The 16,557-nt window shown below is 38.7% G+C and overlaps 3 protein-coding genes across 3 annotated transcripts; all 3 read left to right on the top strand.

The window, feature by feature from the left end:
* Positions 1-697: 697 nt before the first annotated feature.
* LOC121742165 lies at positions 698-3,209 on the top strand. Its single transcript, XM_042135223.1, has 2 exons — positions 698-1,437; positions 2,384-3,209. The coding sequence occupies exons 1-2, from the start codon at positions 907-909 to the stop codon at positions 2,396-2,398; spliced, it is 546 nt and encodes a 181-aa protein (XP_041991157.1). The 5' UTR covers positions 698-906; the 3' UTR covers positions 2,399-3,209.
* Positions 3,210-4,229: 1,020 nt separating this feature from the next.
* On the top strand, positions 4,230-8,731 carry LOC121742115 (beta-galactosidase 3-like). Its single transcript, XM_042135153.1, has 18 exons — positions 4,230-4,576; positions 4,641-4,736; positions 4,823-4,935; positions 5,024-5,090; positions 5,196-5,288; positions 5,398-5,541; positions 5,631-5,719; positions 5,813-5,918; positions 6,261-6,348; positions 6,426-6,544; positions 6,654-6,818; positions 7,009-7,187; positions 7,275-7,384; positions 7,465-7,574; positions 7,675-7,785; positions 7,865-7,978; positions 8,143-8,345; positions 8,429-8,731. Exons 1-18 carry the CDS (start codon positions 4,415-4,417, stop codon positions 8,544-8,546), a joined length of 2,187 nt encoding a protein of 728 aa, XP_041991087.1. The 5' UTR covers positions 4,230-4,414; the 3' UTR covers positions 8,547-8,731.
* A 2,412-nt stretch (positions 8,732-11,143) lies between these two features.
* Positions 11,144-13,331, top strand: LOC121742125 (tubulin beta-2 chain-like). Its single transcript, XM_042135163.1, has 3 exons — positions 11,144-11,639; positions 11,994-12,263; positions 12,370-13,331. The coding sequence occupies exons 1-3, from the start codon at positions 11,246-11,248 to the stop codon at positions 13,047-13,049; spliced, it is 1,344 nt and encodes a 447-aa protein (XP_041991097.1). The 5' UTR covers positions 11,144-11,245; the 3' UTR covers positions 13,050-13,331.
* Positions 13,332-16,557: the final 3,226 nt, after the last annotated feature.

Genomic DNA, 16,557 nt, shown 5'->3' with positions numbered 1-16,557 from the left:
TCCCACGGCCTGCCCAAATGTCGAGTGATTATTTTTCCTAAAATGCTAGATTTTGGTGGTAGACATGCTACTTGCCCAAATACTATGTTGTGGTAGTGTTGGAATATACTAACACAATTCGGATATTTAATACTCCATCCGTCTCATGTTACTTGCATTTTTTTAGGTCATAAATTTGACATTGGTTTTTTGGTGCAATTAAATTAGTATTTTAAGTGTAATGAGAAATTACTTGTTAAGAAAATACTTAATTAGCTATAATATATTTAAATACCCCAATCCTTATTTAAAATAGAAATAATATAAATAGTATGTGACGAGAAACCGAAAAATATAAGTGAATTCTATTTCAAAAAATTATAGAGAAATAGTAACATTGAGAAATAATTGTAATTTTAGGGATCAATATCCGTAATTAAAATGAACATTACTGTATAATACTCCCTCCGTCCCACATAATTCGGGTCAGTTTGACCGGGCACGGGTTTTAAGAAATGTTGTTTGACTTTGATTTAAATGAATGTAGGTAGTGAAAAGTGGGTCCCACCTTGTATATTTATCTTGTATTTTGATGAATATCTTGCATTAGTGATGAATTGAGGATAATTAAATTTGGAAAATTAAGTTTTGTTAATTGTAATTAGTGTTTTAGTGTGCATAAATTGAAATTCAAAGTCCTCAATTGACAATGCTCCAGATTATACACATTCACTGCTTTTTCAAACCAAATTGCCTCTTCTATTAAACTCCACACACTACAACTTCTCAATGTATGTCTACTGATGATTACAACTGCTTGGAGGGAAATCTAAAATCAAACTAAACTTAAAACAAATTTTTTTTGGAGGGAATGTAGTAGGGTATGGCCAACTATCACTAGCTACAAAGGCATACCTACTAAACAAAATGAGATTAATAGAAGTATTGCCCTCAGAAAATTTTCATCATTGGGCAATGGAGTATGCTGCTGGAGGCAGTGCCGGAGACAGTGACGGAGATATCACCGGCGACAAAAACTCGCGCATTGTAGGAGTGGACACCAAAAATCTGATAGCTCAAAGGCTGCTACAACTGAGCCATGAAGGTAAAGTAGCATATGGAGGTTTTGTGAAGACAACAAAGGACTTTGGAGTGAGCACGAAGACTGTGCACAGAATCTGGGCAGAGGCAAGCCACCAAATCCAGCTTGGAGTACCTGTGAGCATACAAGATCGTGTTAAAGGATTCAAGCGCAAAGATAGAATTCAGCTTGATTCAAACAGAGTAAGAGCTCTTTCATTCCTTGAAAGATCAACCATCCGCAAGTTGGCTGCCAAACTGGAGTTAAGTAAGAGTGCAGTGGGCAGAAAAGTGAAAGCAGGGGAACTGAGGCCACACACAAATGCTGTGAAACCCCAACTTACTGCCGCAAACAAGTTAGCAAGAATGAAATGGGGTCTCATTCATGTTCAGCCTCAGGTGCACAATGGTATGCTCAAATACCACACAATGCACAATGTAGTGCACATAGATGAAAAATGGTTTTTCATGACAAAGACTACGGATAGATACTACCTGCTGCCAGATGAGGACGAACCATATAGGTCATGTAAGTCAAAGCGGTTTATAACAAAGGTGATGTTTATGTGTGCTGTTTGCAGACCATACTTTGGAGAAGATGGGGATGTCATATTTGATGGAAAAATAGGCATCTTTCCATTCACAACAAAAGAGCCAGCACAGAGAAAATCCAAGAACAGAGCAAAGGGCACCTTAGAGACAAAGCCAATTCAATCAGTGAACAAGGAAGTCATGAGAGACTGCCTTATTCAAAAGGTACACTATTTTTGTTCCCTTTTCATAATCCAGAACTCACATAAGCACCCCTTATGCAGATCATACCAACAATCAAGGCTAAATGGCCAGATAACATAAGCAAGGACATATTCATACAACAAGACAATGCAAGACCCCACATCATGCATAATGATGCAGAATTTCAGGCAATTGCAAACACAGATGGCTTCACATTCCATATCATTTGTCAACCACCCAATTCCCCAGATTGTAATGTCTTGGATTTAGGTTTTTTCAGAGCAATACAGTCTATACAAGATGACAAGCTGGCTAGGGGAGTGGATGACTTGTTGAGCAATGTGCAAAGCTCATTTGAAGAACTTAGTGCACAAACACTCAACAAAGTGTTTCTAACTCTTCAAACTTGTTTAACAGAGATCTTGAAAGTGGAAGGGGGAAATGGCTACAAAACTCCACACATCAACAAAGATAGGTTGTCAAGGATGGGCATACTTCCACACACTCTAGAGGTTGAAGAACATGTTGTCAAGGCTGCAGTGGCATACCTCCAACAGAGTGAAAATGATGCTGGCACAGCATATGACATCTCACATATATGTAGGGCTGTAGGTTTATAATTTCAGTCATTAGGAAGCATTTTTTGGCAGTTGGGTGTGTAAGCCTCAAGAATAGGTGTGGCTTATGCTATCAACTGTTTTTTGACATCTTTTGTACAGCCTCCAAACCTACATGTATAGGGGTGGCTTCTAAAATCCTAATCCCTCAGAAAATTATCATCATAGGGCAGTCTCCTAACCTTGTAAAGGGGTGGCTTCTGAAACCTAATCCCTCAGAAAATTGTCATCATAGGGCAGCCTCCAAACCTTGTAAAGGGGTGGCTTTTGTAATGTCAGTGTATGGCTTTTGTAATCCCTCAGATCTTAGTGTTTATATGAACTCACAAATAAGCCTCCATACCTAACTAGAGGGGTGGCTTTATCATGCATAAAGTATCAGTAATATCAACACACAACAAATCATCACAAGGCCAAAGAGTATCAGCATGCAACACATCACAAGGAACAATATACAACCATCAATTAATCCAACAACTAGAGAACCCCCAAACAAATTAACATAGCCTCCAACCAACCTCCAACCCACACAATCACTCCAACAACCAAACTCCCCTCCCCCAAACAAATAACCACAGCCTCCAACCCACACAATAACTCCAACAACCATACTCCCATCCCCCAAACAAATTAATACAGCATCCAACCCAAACTGACCCAACCACAACCTCCAACCCAAATGACACAACCACAGCCTTCAACCCAAATGACACAACCACAGCCTCCAACCCAAACAAACACATCAAACACAACTGCCTCCAACCCAATGACACAATCAACAACACAACCAAAATGAGGGACAACATACTTAGATTAAATCTAAAAACCCAGGCAGCAAAATAGCAAGAATATGCCTCTCGAAGTCGGAATACACGATGGGGGCGGCTGTAGCTTGGACGTTGGTGGAGGATGGTTGCCCATTGTAGGGGGTGGCTGGTGGTGGTGGCCCGGCGTAGGGGGTGGCTGGTGGTGGTGGCCCGTAGTAGGGGCAACCACGGTCATCGTACACGATGCCACAGTGAGAAGGCCACACGTCTACGGGTATGAAGAGATCAGCTGGGGTTTCGGGGACAACGGTGTCAACTTGATCTCCGGCGTCGAAGGCGAACTCAGAACCCCATAGATGATCTGGGGTGTCTGGGACGACGAGATCGTCCAGATCCATCGATAAAAAACGAGTTGGAGAGTCGGGATAAGCATCCATCGATTTGTGTGGAGGCGGTCGAATTTGTGGAGGAACCCGTGTAGATCTAGGGTTTTCACAGCGAGTACTTGGAGTGGATGAGGAGGCGAGGTATGTGGAGACGGTGGGATTTGAGAGGAGAATGAGTGTAGATCTAGAGTTTATAGACGGTGGGAATGAGTAAATTGCAATGAGAGCCGAATTGAATGGGGGAGACGGTTGGGAGGCGAATTGAATGAGTGAGCCGGTGGGAGGTGTCTTCAATGGGAGAGAATTGAATGGGGTAGCCGAATTGAAGGGGGGAAGGTGGGAGGAGTAAATTCCACCAGAGGAGAATTGAAGGGGAAGAATAAGGAAGACGAAATGAATGGGTCATTCGAAATATGGGATACAGAATCAAAGGCTAATTAAACACTTAATTGCATTAATTGTGTGATTTGAGTTCCCTTATTGTAATTAGCATTGGTATGATTTTTTTGCCATAAATGGAAAGTTTGAAGTGGGACAAATTATGTGGGACGGACCAAAATGGAAAACTGGGACGAATTATGTGGGACGGAGGGAGTACAATAGAAAAGAAAGAATCAAGGAACCATCTTGAATCTTGATCTTGACATGAACGAAAGAATTTGAATGAGGAGAGAGAAACCGATAAAGAGAGGGACGTGAATTTTACTATTAGTAAAAATTAACAAACTCAAAGCATCATCTTTAAAGCTGCAATTAAAGTTCGCAAATTTGTTTTATGGGTCTTGAGAGCTTGTGTCAGTAAATCTCCACATTCTCATTCATTTCACTCCTCAAAACAAGAAAACCAAATATGGAAGCCCCTCCCAAGTGTTTTCTGCTGTTTCTGCTGCTGAATTCACTCGTACAGTTCGCCCAATGCTCCGTCACCTACGACAGGAAAGGCCTCATCATCAACGGCCAAAGGAAACTCATCTTCTCTGGCTCCATTCATTACCCAAGAAGCTCCCCCGATGTAAGGAAACATCAAGATTTAACCTTTTATTTGAGTCTTGAAGCTGAACATTTTCACAATGTAGATGTGGGAAGGGCTGATTCAGAAGGCTAAAGATGGAGGCTTGGATGCCATAGACACTTATGTGTTCTGGAACCTCCACGAACCTTCTCCCGGAAATGTAAGATTTCTTCTATTCCTCTTACATTTTGGTGAGATTCCTTTCTTTCCTTAGGTGGGGACTGATATTTGCTTTCTGCTTTTTAGTACGATTTTGAGGGAAGAAATGATTTAGTTAGGTTCGTGAAGTTGATCCAGAAAGCAGGGCTCTACCTTCATCTTCGCATTGGGCCTTATGTTTGTGCAGAATGGAATTTTGGGTTTGTTGATCTTTTTCATGAATTAAGTGCTGAAAATGTTTGTTGTGATACTTTAGTTTATAATGTGTTGTGTGTGTTTTGGTGGCAGAGGTTTCCCTGTTTGGTTGAAGTATGTTCCTGGCATTACTTTCAGAACCGACAACAAACCTTTCAAGGTGAGAGAGAGAGAGAGTTGATATGCTTAATTTAGGTTAGATGTGAAGTAATCAACTGTCTCGATCTACTTTCTTGACATAAGTATACAATGTTGAATGTTACAGAATGCTATGCAAAGATTTACTGAGAAAATTGTTGGAATGATGAAGGCTGAGAGGTTGTTTCAATCTCAAGGTGGCCCAATTATTCTCTCACAGGCATGTTTTGTTGACTTCTTTACGAACTCGATTTTGTCTGTGATTGTTCAAATTTTCCATATTTGCAATCCGAAACGCCTGGACTCAAGTATCCTAGTTACATATGTAGATTGAAAACGAATATGGTTCAGAAACCAAGAATTTTGGTGCTGCTGGCCATTCTTACATGTCTTGGGCTGCAAAGATGGCTGTCGACTTAGACACCGGAGTGCCCTGGGTCATGTGTAAGGAAGACGACGCTCCAGATCCAGTGGTAACACATTTTTTCGATTGGTCATTCAAACTTGCAAGTTCTTGCAGTATGGCTCTGTTGTTGATGATGTTCATAACATTTATCCACAGATTAACTCGTGCAATGGTTTTTACTGCGACTATTTCTCCCCAAACAAACCGTACAAGCCAACTATGTGGACCGAGGCTTGGACCGGCTGGTACATTTGTTGTCTGCCACTTCCTTTCAATTGTTGGCTGAGGATTCTGACTGATGTTTCTTGTCATTGTTTATGTTTTTTGGTTATATCAAGGTTTGAAGAATTTGGTGGGCCGATTCACCATCGTCCTGTTGAAGATTTGGCATTTGCTGTAGCTAGATTTATACAGAGAGGAGGCTCCTTCATCAACTACTACATGGTACTTAAATCCATCTTATGTGACGAATCAAGAATGATTAGCACATTGCAGTTTTGGTTCTCAGCATTTACATCACTCATTCACTCGTCACAAAGTTTCAAAGTAATCTAAATAATTCATGAATAAACAAACATTGCAATTGGTTTGATGGATCTTTAACTTCATGGTTCAGCTTGAGTATTTTAAATTTAGAATTACCCTTGGAGAATACACAGTTTTTGGCTAAAAACATAAGTACATTTTTGGTTTTACATCAACATCGGTTTAGAGTTATGTATATAGAGAGACTTGTCGAGATAGTGCATTGATTTCATGTGAAGTTTCTTAACCTTGTGTAATCAGTACCATGGAGGAACAAACTTTGGAAAAACCGCTGGAGGTCCTTTCGTTACAACCAGCTATGACTATGATGCTCCAATCGATGAATATGGTAACAGAAGATTACTTACTAGAGCACCCAAGTTGGATGTAGATTTTTGTACCTTCATTTCACTGTCTTATTCGTAGGATTGCCTAGACAGCCCAAATACAACCATTTAAAGGAGCTTCATACCGCCATAAAGCTATGTGGGCACACTTTGGTCGACGCTGATCCTACAGTTACTAATTTGGGAAACTATGAACAGGTGTAGTATTTCTTTCGTATTTGATCTGCAAAAACATGTATGCATTTGGAGTATACTTTTGATTTTTTTGCCTTCTCAAAATCAAATGGCTCAATGATTCTTTCTCCAGGCGCACGTATTTACTTCAAAGTCGGGCCACTGTGCAGCCTTTTTATCGAATTACCACTGGGATGCAAGCGCAAGGGTGACATTCAATAAAATGCACTATGATCTTCCTCCCTGGTCGATCAGTATACTCCCTGATTGCAAGACTGTTGCTTTTAACACAGCAACTGTAAGTCGCATCATCAACCTTTGATTTTTGCTTAAATGAAATTTCTGGTGCAGCATATTTTGCTTATTTCTTTCTTATTTCTACACCTCTGAGGTTGCAAACTCTAAGTTCATTACCGATTAGTCTGTTGGTGCTGTGGGCTGCATAGTTACTTTCACTTAATCTCACAAAAGGATTTTGCACCGTGTAGATGAGATCAAAAACATCATTGCCACAAATGTTGCCTACAAATGTCCAGATGGTCTCGTGGGAGACATTCAATGAGGATATATCCTCCAGCGACAATGATGCAAGAATTACAGTTGTTGGTCTTTTAGAGCAATTGAATGTCACTAAGGATGCTAGTGATTATCTATGGTATACGACCAGGTAAAAATAAATACACACAATCTCTTCCTTTTCCCAAGTTGTTTTAAGAACCCCCATCGAACTCATATGGTTCACAATTCCGTGCAGTGTCGAGATCAGTCCGGCTGAATCTTTTCTACGCGGTGGGCAGGGTCCAGTTCTCTCAGTAGATTCTGCGGGCCATGTTTTGCATGTTTTTGTAAACGGAAAATTCTTAGGTGATGCTTACTCGATCTTTACGTTGTTTATTAAAAGAAACGCATGATCTAACGTGAGATGGCTTGTTCCCTTATTACAGGATCCGCCTTTGGAACTCGAGAAAACAAGAAATTCACTTTCTCAAAATCCGTCAATTTTCACGCTGGAGTAAACAGCATTGAGCTGCTTAGTGTGAACATGGGGTTGCCGGTTTGTTTCCTGATCCTTTTCTTAACTAGATGCATAAAAGATAGTATATGAGCTTCAAGTTTCATTGCACTGATACAATTTGTTTCTTTCCCATATAAAGAACATAGGCCACCGTTTTGAAACATGGAGCACCGGAGTCCTCGGACCTGTTTCCTTGCACGGGCTAGAACATGGTACTCAAGACTTGTCATGGCAAAAATGGTCATACAAGGTTCGTGATTCTGTGTTTGTTATTCCCATCATCCACAAAAAACTTTAGATGAGAAACCTATCCCTTTTACTTTGTTTAGGTTGGAATGAAAGGAGAAGCCATGGACTTATATTCACCAAGTAAAATATCTTCCGTTGATTGGATGAAAGCATCGCTTGCAGTAGACACTCAACAGCCACTAACGTGGTACAAGGTAAACACATTAGAATCAGCTACTACGACGTGGACTAAACAATACCACATTGACTTGGGGTTACTATGATACCATATTAGAACTGGACTCAAAGCAAGAACAAGATATGTATTTATGGTTGCTGCTCCTTTCTTGTTTAAAATGGAAGTAAATACAAAATGCAGGCTTACTTCAACTCACCAAATGGGAATGAGCCGTTGGCTTTGGACATGAGTAGCATGGGAAAGGGGCAAGCATGGATCAATGGGCAAAGCATCGGTAGATACTGGACAGCCAATGCGAAGGGGCAATGCAACGGGTGCAGCTACAAAGGAACGTATCGACAGGGAAAATGCCAAGATGGATGTGGGAAGCCTACACAAAGATGGTATTGGAAATCATGTTTGGCACATGCATGTGTTGTTAAATTGATTGGATTGATTTCTAAGTATGATGTTGTTGTTTGTGTAGGTACCATGTTCCTCGGTCATGGCTGAAGCCTAGCCAGAATTTGTTGATAGTCTTTGAGGAAATTGGCGGTGATGCTTCAAAGATTTCCCTTGTTAAAAGATCACTTGCTTATGAATAATAGAGTAGAGATGACCCATTAACTAGTAGTAGTATACTATTATTGTAAGCCCTATGTTTGTGATTGTATACTCCATTCTTTGTAAATTATGGGTATACTTGAAAACACCAATGTATTTTGTAAGGAAGAGAGGAACATTTGATTTGAAATCTTTATACAATACTCATTCCACTTGTCACACCAAATCTCATAGTTTAGAGTAATTGATACGAGTACAACCCCGATACCGCATGCGGAGGAGCAGACTGGGGAGGAAGAGCCATTGCTCGAAGCCCAGGAGTCAGAGTCGAGGGAGGATCAGCCGGTGTTCAACACCACTGAAGAAGGAGAAGTGCCGACGGTCGCTCCAAAGGATAGCGGACGACCCCGACGGCAGACGAAGCCTTCGGCAAAGTATGGAGATTTCGTGTCTTATTGACAAGCCCAAGACTTATTTATTTCGTAGCTTTATTGTTAGTTATTTTTGCTTCGGTTATTTAGACTTATTTTATTAAACAATTGAGTCGAGCTAAGCTCATTTCCAAGTTTTCTCTGTGATTCTTTCTTGGATCGCAAAAGAGAGTCGAATCATCTAGGGTCCTTATAATATAAAAAGGGAGTTGTGTTATGAATTGATCAATCAAGAAATAACATATTTTCCTACTTTTCCGTATCTTTTATTTTCTGCGAACCCTAGTTTCGGATTTGATCTTGGAAAGAGCCCGTGACGTCCGCCTATCTCTTGCGCCGCCGACTTCTCGTTGTTGTCGAAGTCTGTTAAGGGAAGAGCTCCCTTGACAATTGGTGCTTTCACTATCGTTCTCATGACAAATCTGTAGTCAGGTATGGGTAGGACGGAAGCTATCATCGCGACACCCCTATCTCCCACCATGACCGAGCCGGAGATCTCCCAACTAATGGATAAGCTGCCTCTGGATCCGGTCAAAACCATGCTAGAACACTTGGTGTCGTCCATGGCTAGGTTTGAAGCTCGTATAGATGAATATGACCGCCGCCCGACGTCGACGCATCACCCCTCCAGGCCCGATCCGGATCCCCCTTATGGCTTGTTTTCCGGTAGGACAGTCGAGGCCGCAATCCCAACTAGACCGCCGATCTCCGCGGTTAGCATCACCGTTCCGCCGTTGCCAGTGCTTGAAAGTGTATTAAGACCTTTTTGCCTTAGAGCATCTCCAATGAGAGAGATAAATGGAGGGGTAAAGTCATATAACTACTATATTTACCTTTTCTCCATGAAAAATCATTTTTCAATAGGAGAGGTATTTAAGAATGTATTATACATTTTCCCATTTCGAAGAGGTATCTTTACTTCTCCATTGAGGTAAAATCATATAACCACCATATTTGCCTTCTTTTCATGAAAAATCATTATCCAAAGGGAAGGTATTTGAGAAGGTATTTTTTTAATGCATTTTGTACTATTATTTTATTTTTTTAAAATGATATACCTTTCTATATACATTTTTCCTTTGGAATGTATTACTTTTTGGAAGGGTATAATTCACTTTTTGAGAAGGTAAATATATGATATACCTCTTTCATTACCTTTCCTTGTTGGAGTTGCTCTTATAAAAGTAGTATTTCGTTGTCCTCAAAGAATATGAACATTTGGTTTGCCACGAGTTTTAATGTATAAAGTAAGAGAGAGATAGAAAGGAAAAAGTTTTAGGGAACATTTGGTTATTGGGAAAATAAAGTTGGTAAGGAAAATGATTCCTATGAAAATGAATCATTGGAATATGATTCATAACAACTTTACTTTCCCGTGTTTGAAAAAATATCCAGATTTTAAATTTCATATTTGGTTTAATAATATTAATTTTAATATAATATTAAGATTCTCTTAATAAATTATTAAATAAAAAATAATTATAGTAATATTATAATGATAATTTAAATAAAATAATTAAAATTTTCTTAATTTATTAGTTTATATTATTATAATCATAGATAAATATATACCTATAATATTGATATTATAATTGAATAAAATTTATAATTTCAAAATTTCATTAAGGCGTTAATAAATAATTATTTATTTATAAAATAGTAATAATATTTTGTTAATAACAGTAATATTTATTATATGATACATAATTTAAATAATTATATTAAAATTATAATAATTATTATAAATATTACAATAATAATATAATTTTTATTATTATAATTATAGTGTAATTATAGTTATTTATGAAATTAAGTATGATTCATAATTTGAAATTATTTTCAAAATATTTATTTAAAGTAAATTAAATAAGATAATAATGTATATACAATTCATTAAAAAGAAAAGAATTTTTAAAATTAGAAAGTTGGTACATTTGACACGTATGCACTAAAAAAGAAAATAGTTTATTCAGCAACAGATGAAGTATTAAGAATATTATTGTAAGTTGAAAGGATCCTACCGTATTAATTTGACTACATTCCATTTATGCTTGAAACTACAATAAACATTATTTAGCTTAACGAAATAATGATTCGGAAAATAACCATCTCATAGAATTAAATATCACTACTGGTGTTATGAATATCCACCTCACTCCTCCATCTTTCGAATTTCGAATTTCAAATTTCAAAATACCAAACAAATATCTAGCCGCAGTCACACTCTCTCTCTCTCATATAAACCCCTCGTCACAATTCACCCCTACATTTTAATTTCCTTTATCTCTCTCCGTCAAAAAAAAGAAAAGATGCGTGAAATCCTCCACATACAGGGCGGCCAATGCGGTAATCAGATCGGCTCTAAGTTTTGGGAGGTGGTGTGCGCGGAGCACGGCATCGATGCCACCGGCCGATACCAGGGCGACTCCGATCTACAGCTTGAGAGGGTTAATGTCTACTACAACGAAGCCAGTGGCGGCAGATTCGTTCCCCGGGCCGTGCTCATGGACCTCGAGCCCGGGACCATGGACAGCCTCCGCTCCAGTCCCTACGGCCAGATCTTCAGGCCCGATAATTTTGTCTTCGGCCAGTCCGGCGCTGGGAACAACTGGGCCAAAGGCCATTACACGGAGGGCGCTGAGTTGATCGATTCCGTTCTCGATGTTGTCAGGAAAGAAGCAGAGAACTGCGATTGTTTGCAAGGTATAACCGTCTCGACGCTCGATTTTGGTTATTCGATTTGGTTGTACCTCTCGTGTTTGATTAATTGTTCGTCTAATTTGCTTTTGAAAACCATCTTCTGAAATTCCAGATCCCCTTTCCAATTTTATAGCTTGTATGCGCTCCACATGTTTGTTGCTTTGCCTACGTAAATGAATACGAGAAAGTATCCAGATCTCAACGAATTCAACCTTTGTGTTTGTGTGTTATTTATAAAATTAGGTCATATTGCTGAAGATTGTTGTTGAGGCTAAATCGATAAATATATATTCGTAATTGTGATAACATATACTAGCATCTATCATTTTCTGACAAAAACGTTATATAACGATGCAGGATTTCAAGTGTGCCACTCTTTGGGAGGTGGAACGGGATCTGGTATGGGGACTCTGTTGATCTCAAAAATCAGGGAGGAGTATCCAGACAGGATGATGCTCACCTTCTCTGTTTTCCCATCTCCTAAAGTGTCTGATACTGTTGTCGAGCCTTACAATGCGACACTGTCCGTTCATCAGCTCGTGGAGAATGCAGATGAGTGCATGGTTCTCGACAACGAGGCTCTCTACGACATATGCTTTAGGACGCTTAAGCTCACAACACCTAGCTGTAAGCCCCTCCTATCCAAGAAGTTTGCTCTATAATTGTTGTTTTGCACTAATCATATACTGCTGTGTCGACTCCCTTTGTTGATTGATGTTTTCTTTGTTTGCAGTTGGCGACCTTAATCATCTTATCTCTGCAACCATGTCTGGTGTCACATGTTGTCTACGGTTTCCTGGTCAGCTTAACTCTGATCTTCGTAAACTTGCTGTGAATCTCATCCCGTTCCCACGTCTGCATTTCTTCATGTTGGGATTTGCCCCACTCACCTCGCGTGGATCCCAGCAGTACCGGGCACTATCAGTTCCGGAGCTCACTCAGCAAATGTGGGACTCGAAGAACATGATGTGCGCTGCTGACCCCCGCCACGGCCGCTATCTGACTGCCTCAGCCATCTTCCGAGGGAAGATGAGCACGAAGGAAGTGGACGAACAGATGCTGAACGTGCAGAACAAGAACTCATCCTACTTCGTTGAGTGGATCCCCAACAATGTGAAATCAACTGTCTGCGACATACCCCCAACAGGGCTGAAGATGGCCTCGACCTTTGTTGGTAACTCAACGTCCATCCAGGAGATGTTCCGGAGGGTGAGCGAGCAGTTCACAGCCATGTTCCGGAGGAAGGCTTTCTTGCACTGGTACACTGGTGAGGGGATGGACGAGATGGAGTTCACGGAGGCGGAGAGCAACATGAATGATCTGGTGGCAGAGTACCAACAGTATCAGGACGCGACGGCCGATGAGGAGGGTGAGTACTTGGATGATGATGAAGAAGAAGAGTACCAGGAATGATTGGGAAGTAACGTTTGGGCTGTTTTGTTTTAGGATTTAGTTGTTGTTGACTGGTTGTGATCTCAACTTCCAGCTGCAACGGCAAAGTGAAAAAACAGGGGTTAACAAAAATCACAAATGCATATGTTGCATCTTTTGAATTCGTTTCTGCAATTTATGGAGGATTATATTTCTTCATGTTTAATCCTAATGATTTGAAAACTCAAGATTTCTTTCTTTTTGTTGTAACTTTTGTTTTAATCGAGTAAAGTTTAAATTGTGGATTGGTTTTGTCTTCCTTAATTCATAGTTCAAGCTTTAAGTTTACCAAAATAGTATGTCGTAATTTAATTAGCTTGCATTACGTTACAAATGTCTTGCCATTTAGACAAAATACTTTTTAATTATTATTATTATTATTATTATTATTATTATTATAAATAGCGGAAAATTGGTACTCCATCTGTTTCTTAAAGCTAGTGTAAAATTGGTACTCCATTCCTTTCCTAAAACTATAAATTCTGTTCCTTTTTAAAAAATGGATCTTATAATCCATTAATATTAATTTCGCTACTTTTTCTTTTCCTCTTTCTTACTTTACTCATTTTTCCTCTTCTTATTTCTTATTACATTATTAATTTTGCATTAAATGTTATTTTCAAAATTCTTACTTTTAAGAAACGGATGGAGTACTTAATATTATCCTGATTATTTTTACGAAGTGAACTTTCAAAATGTATGGGATAGTAGTAAACTTAAAAACTATCCACTCACGAGTTCAAAACATTAAATATTTAATTATAGAAAGAAAAAATTGAATATTTAATCGCAGAGAGGGAAAAAAATGGTTGGATATATTAAGTGGAGAGAAAAATTTCCGGTGATGGAAACATTAAACATGTCATCTTATTTGGGACAAACTAAAAAAGAAAGTGTATTATCTTAATTAGGATGAATGAAGTATAAAATTAACATATAAAAGTAGGACTCACACATATCACCAACTTTTTCAACTCACTTTTGTTTACATATTTTGAATGGTGTTGGTTCAAAGTGGGACACATAAGGTGATAGAGGAGTATAAATATAATTATTTAAAGACTAAAGTCCATAATTGGTCATTTACATTTGCCTTAAAAAACTTTTTAGTCCCTTACATTAAGTCTGTAACTTTTTAGTCCCAAACATTATGTTTTGGTCCAAAGTTAACACCTCCGTTAAAGTTAACGGTCAAATCTAATTTGACCATAATTAATGACTTAATTATGAATTTAATTAACCAAGTTAATTATTAATCTAATTTAAAAGATAAAATATTAATATTAGTTAAACAAATTAAATCCCACAAATGGATTTATCGGGAATCCTAAATTATTAACTTAATTAACATAGTTAATTAATATTCTAATTTAAAAGAACAAATATACTCCTTATTAGTAAATTAGTTAATCAAATTAAATCCCACATATAGTTTTATGGGAATCCTTCCTTCACCTCCCACTATCCCCAATTTTAACCTAAATAATTCAAACTAAGAGTTTTCTCCACCAAAAAAAATTGCAGCAGGCGGCGGTTCTACACTCATTGCAGCGGCGAGAATTATACGATTATGGAGAGTTGTTTCTACTATGACAGTGGTGGCGAACGAAACCTCAAAGGATATGATAGACGAAAGAAGAAGGATGACAATGTCGAACCTTCTCCTCCGTTGCTGAATCCTCCGCCTCCTCCGCCGCCACTGCCACCGAATCCTCCGCCGCTTGCAAATCCTCCACGGCCGCTGAACATAGGTTAGTTTAATTAGTAGGGTTGTCCGTATTGTAAATTGACTTCTTATACTATTGTCTAATAAGTTTGTGCTTTTCTTCCATGGTATTTTTTGGGGAAAACAAGACTGGATTTCTTTTGAAGTTGGCAATATGGTTTATTTTGGGAAAATCAAAATGACTTTTTGTTGGAATGCTGGTTGAATTTTTGGGAATGGGTCAAAAGGGAGTGTGGTCCACATATGTTGGTCGACTTTTTGGTGAATGGTCGAAAGAGACTAATTTGAACACTGCACTTATATGTTTATGACTAATTTGATTATGTTTAACAATGTGTGGGACTGATTTAATGTGTTATGCAGATGGCACATTCACAACCAGAGTACACTACAATGGTTTGATGAGCAAATCACCTAGGAAGGAGTATATTGGTGGTTTAGTTGAATATATGAGCAATTGTGATCCAAATAGATGGTCCAAGTTGGAAGTTGATGACATGCTTGAAAAAAAAGACTTGATGTTACTTGGTTGGAGTATTACTTTTTAAAATCAAGAATGAATATGGATGAAGGGTTGACGCGCTTATTCAACAACCAATCTTCCATGGAGATGGCGAAAATACGACTGGAAATAGGAGTGATTGATTTATATGCTGTGAATGAACTTGAACCGGTCGTTGATGTTGAATATCAAGTCCATGCTGGTGATGAAGTTGTGGAAGGCAACATGCTAGTTAGCCAAGTAACTCAAGAGGAAGTTGCAGATCTTAATAACGAAACTGAAGTCGAAGTGCCTGACATTGAAGAGGAAATTGAACTAATATTGGATGATCATCTGGAGGATATGACTAATGATGATGAGGAGTATGAAAAACAAGTGAAGGTAAAGATGCCATCAACGAGTACAATGGAGGATATTAGTGGGAAACCTTCATTCGTGGATAGTGATTATGATCTGTCTGATGATGAAGAAGATGAAGTAATGAATGGTCAGGTAGAATCTTGGAAAAAGATTGTAAGTGAAATGGAAACAAGGAAAGATGATGAACTTGTAGGCGATTCAAGTTCAAGTGAGTACATTCCTAGTGATTCACCGAGTTCTGATGAAGATTTAGAAGGTGAAGAAAGAGTTAAAACTCGAAGATATAAGCCGGGGACTGATCTCAACGATTTAAAGTGGGAAATTGGCTTGCGATTTACTTCAAAGAAAGATTTCATGGAGCTGATCCGACATCAAGGTTTGAGAAAACAATGGAAGAAATTAAGGACACAAATGAGGGAGCATACAAGTGGTTGATTGAACACACCAACAAGAAAAACTGGAGTCGTGCTTTCTTTGGATTTCACGCAAAATGTGATATCGTGAACAACATTTCAGAATGCTTAAATAGAGTATTGTTATTTGCTCGTGAGAAACCATTGCTTGGGATGTTGGAGTGTATCAGGATGTACATGATGGATAGATTCACAATTAGAAGGAAGTTTGCTGCAAGGATAGAAGATTGTTTTGGTCCGAAGATAAGAAAGAAAATTGAGAAACTGAAAGAGAAGACAGGCGAGTGCATGGCGCAAGAGGCTGGAGATTGGATTTACCAAGTGAACACGAAGTGGAATGAACAATTTGTGGTTGACTTGAGGGATAGAACATGTAGTTGTCGGAGATGGATGCTCACGGGCATCCCGTGTCATCATGCAATTACAACTATAGAGATGGCATGTGAGACAGTAGATCAGTTTGTGGATACTTGTTACTCAAAAGAAAGT

The sequence above is a fragment of the Salvia splendens genome, chromosome 1 (genome assembly GCF_004379255.2).
Source record: "Salvia splendens isolate huo1 chromosome 1, SspV2, whole genome shotgun sequence".
Taxonomy (NCBI): domain Eukaryota; kingdom Viridiplantae; phylum Streptophyta; class Magnoliopsida; order Lamiales; family Lamiaceae; genus Salvia; species Salvia splendens.
This window is presented reverse-complemented; position numbering and strand designations above follow the sequence as displayed.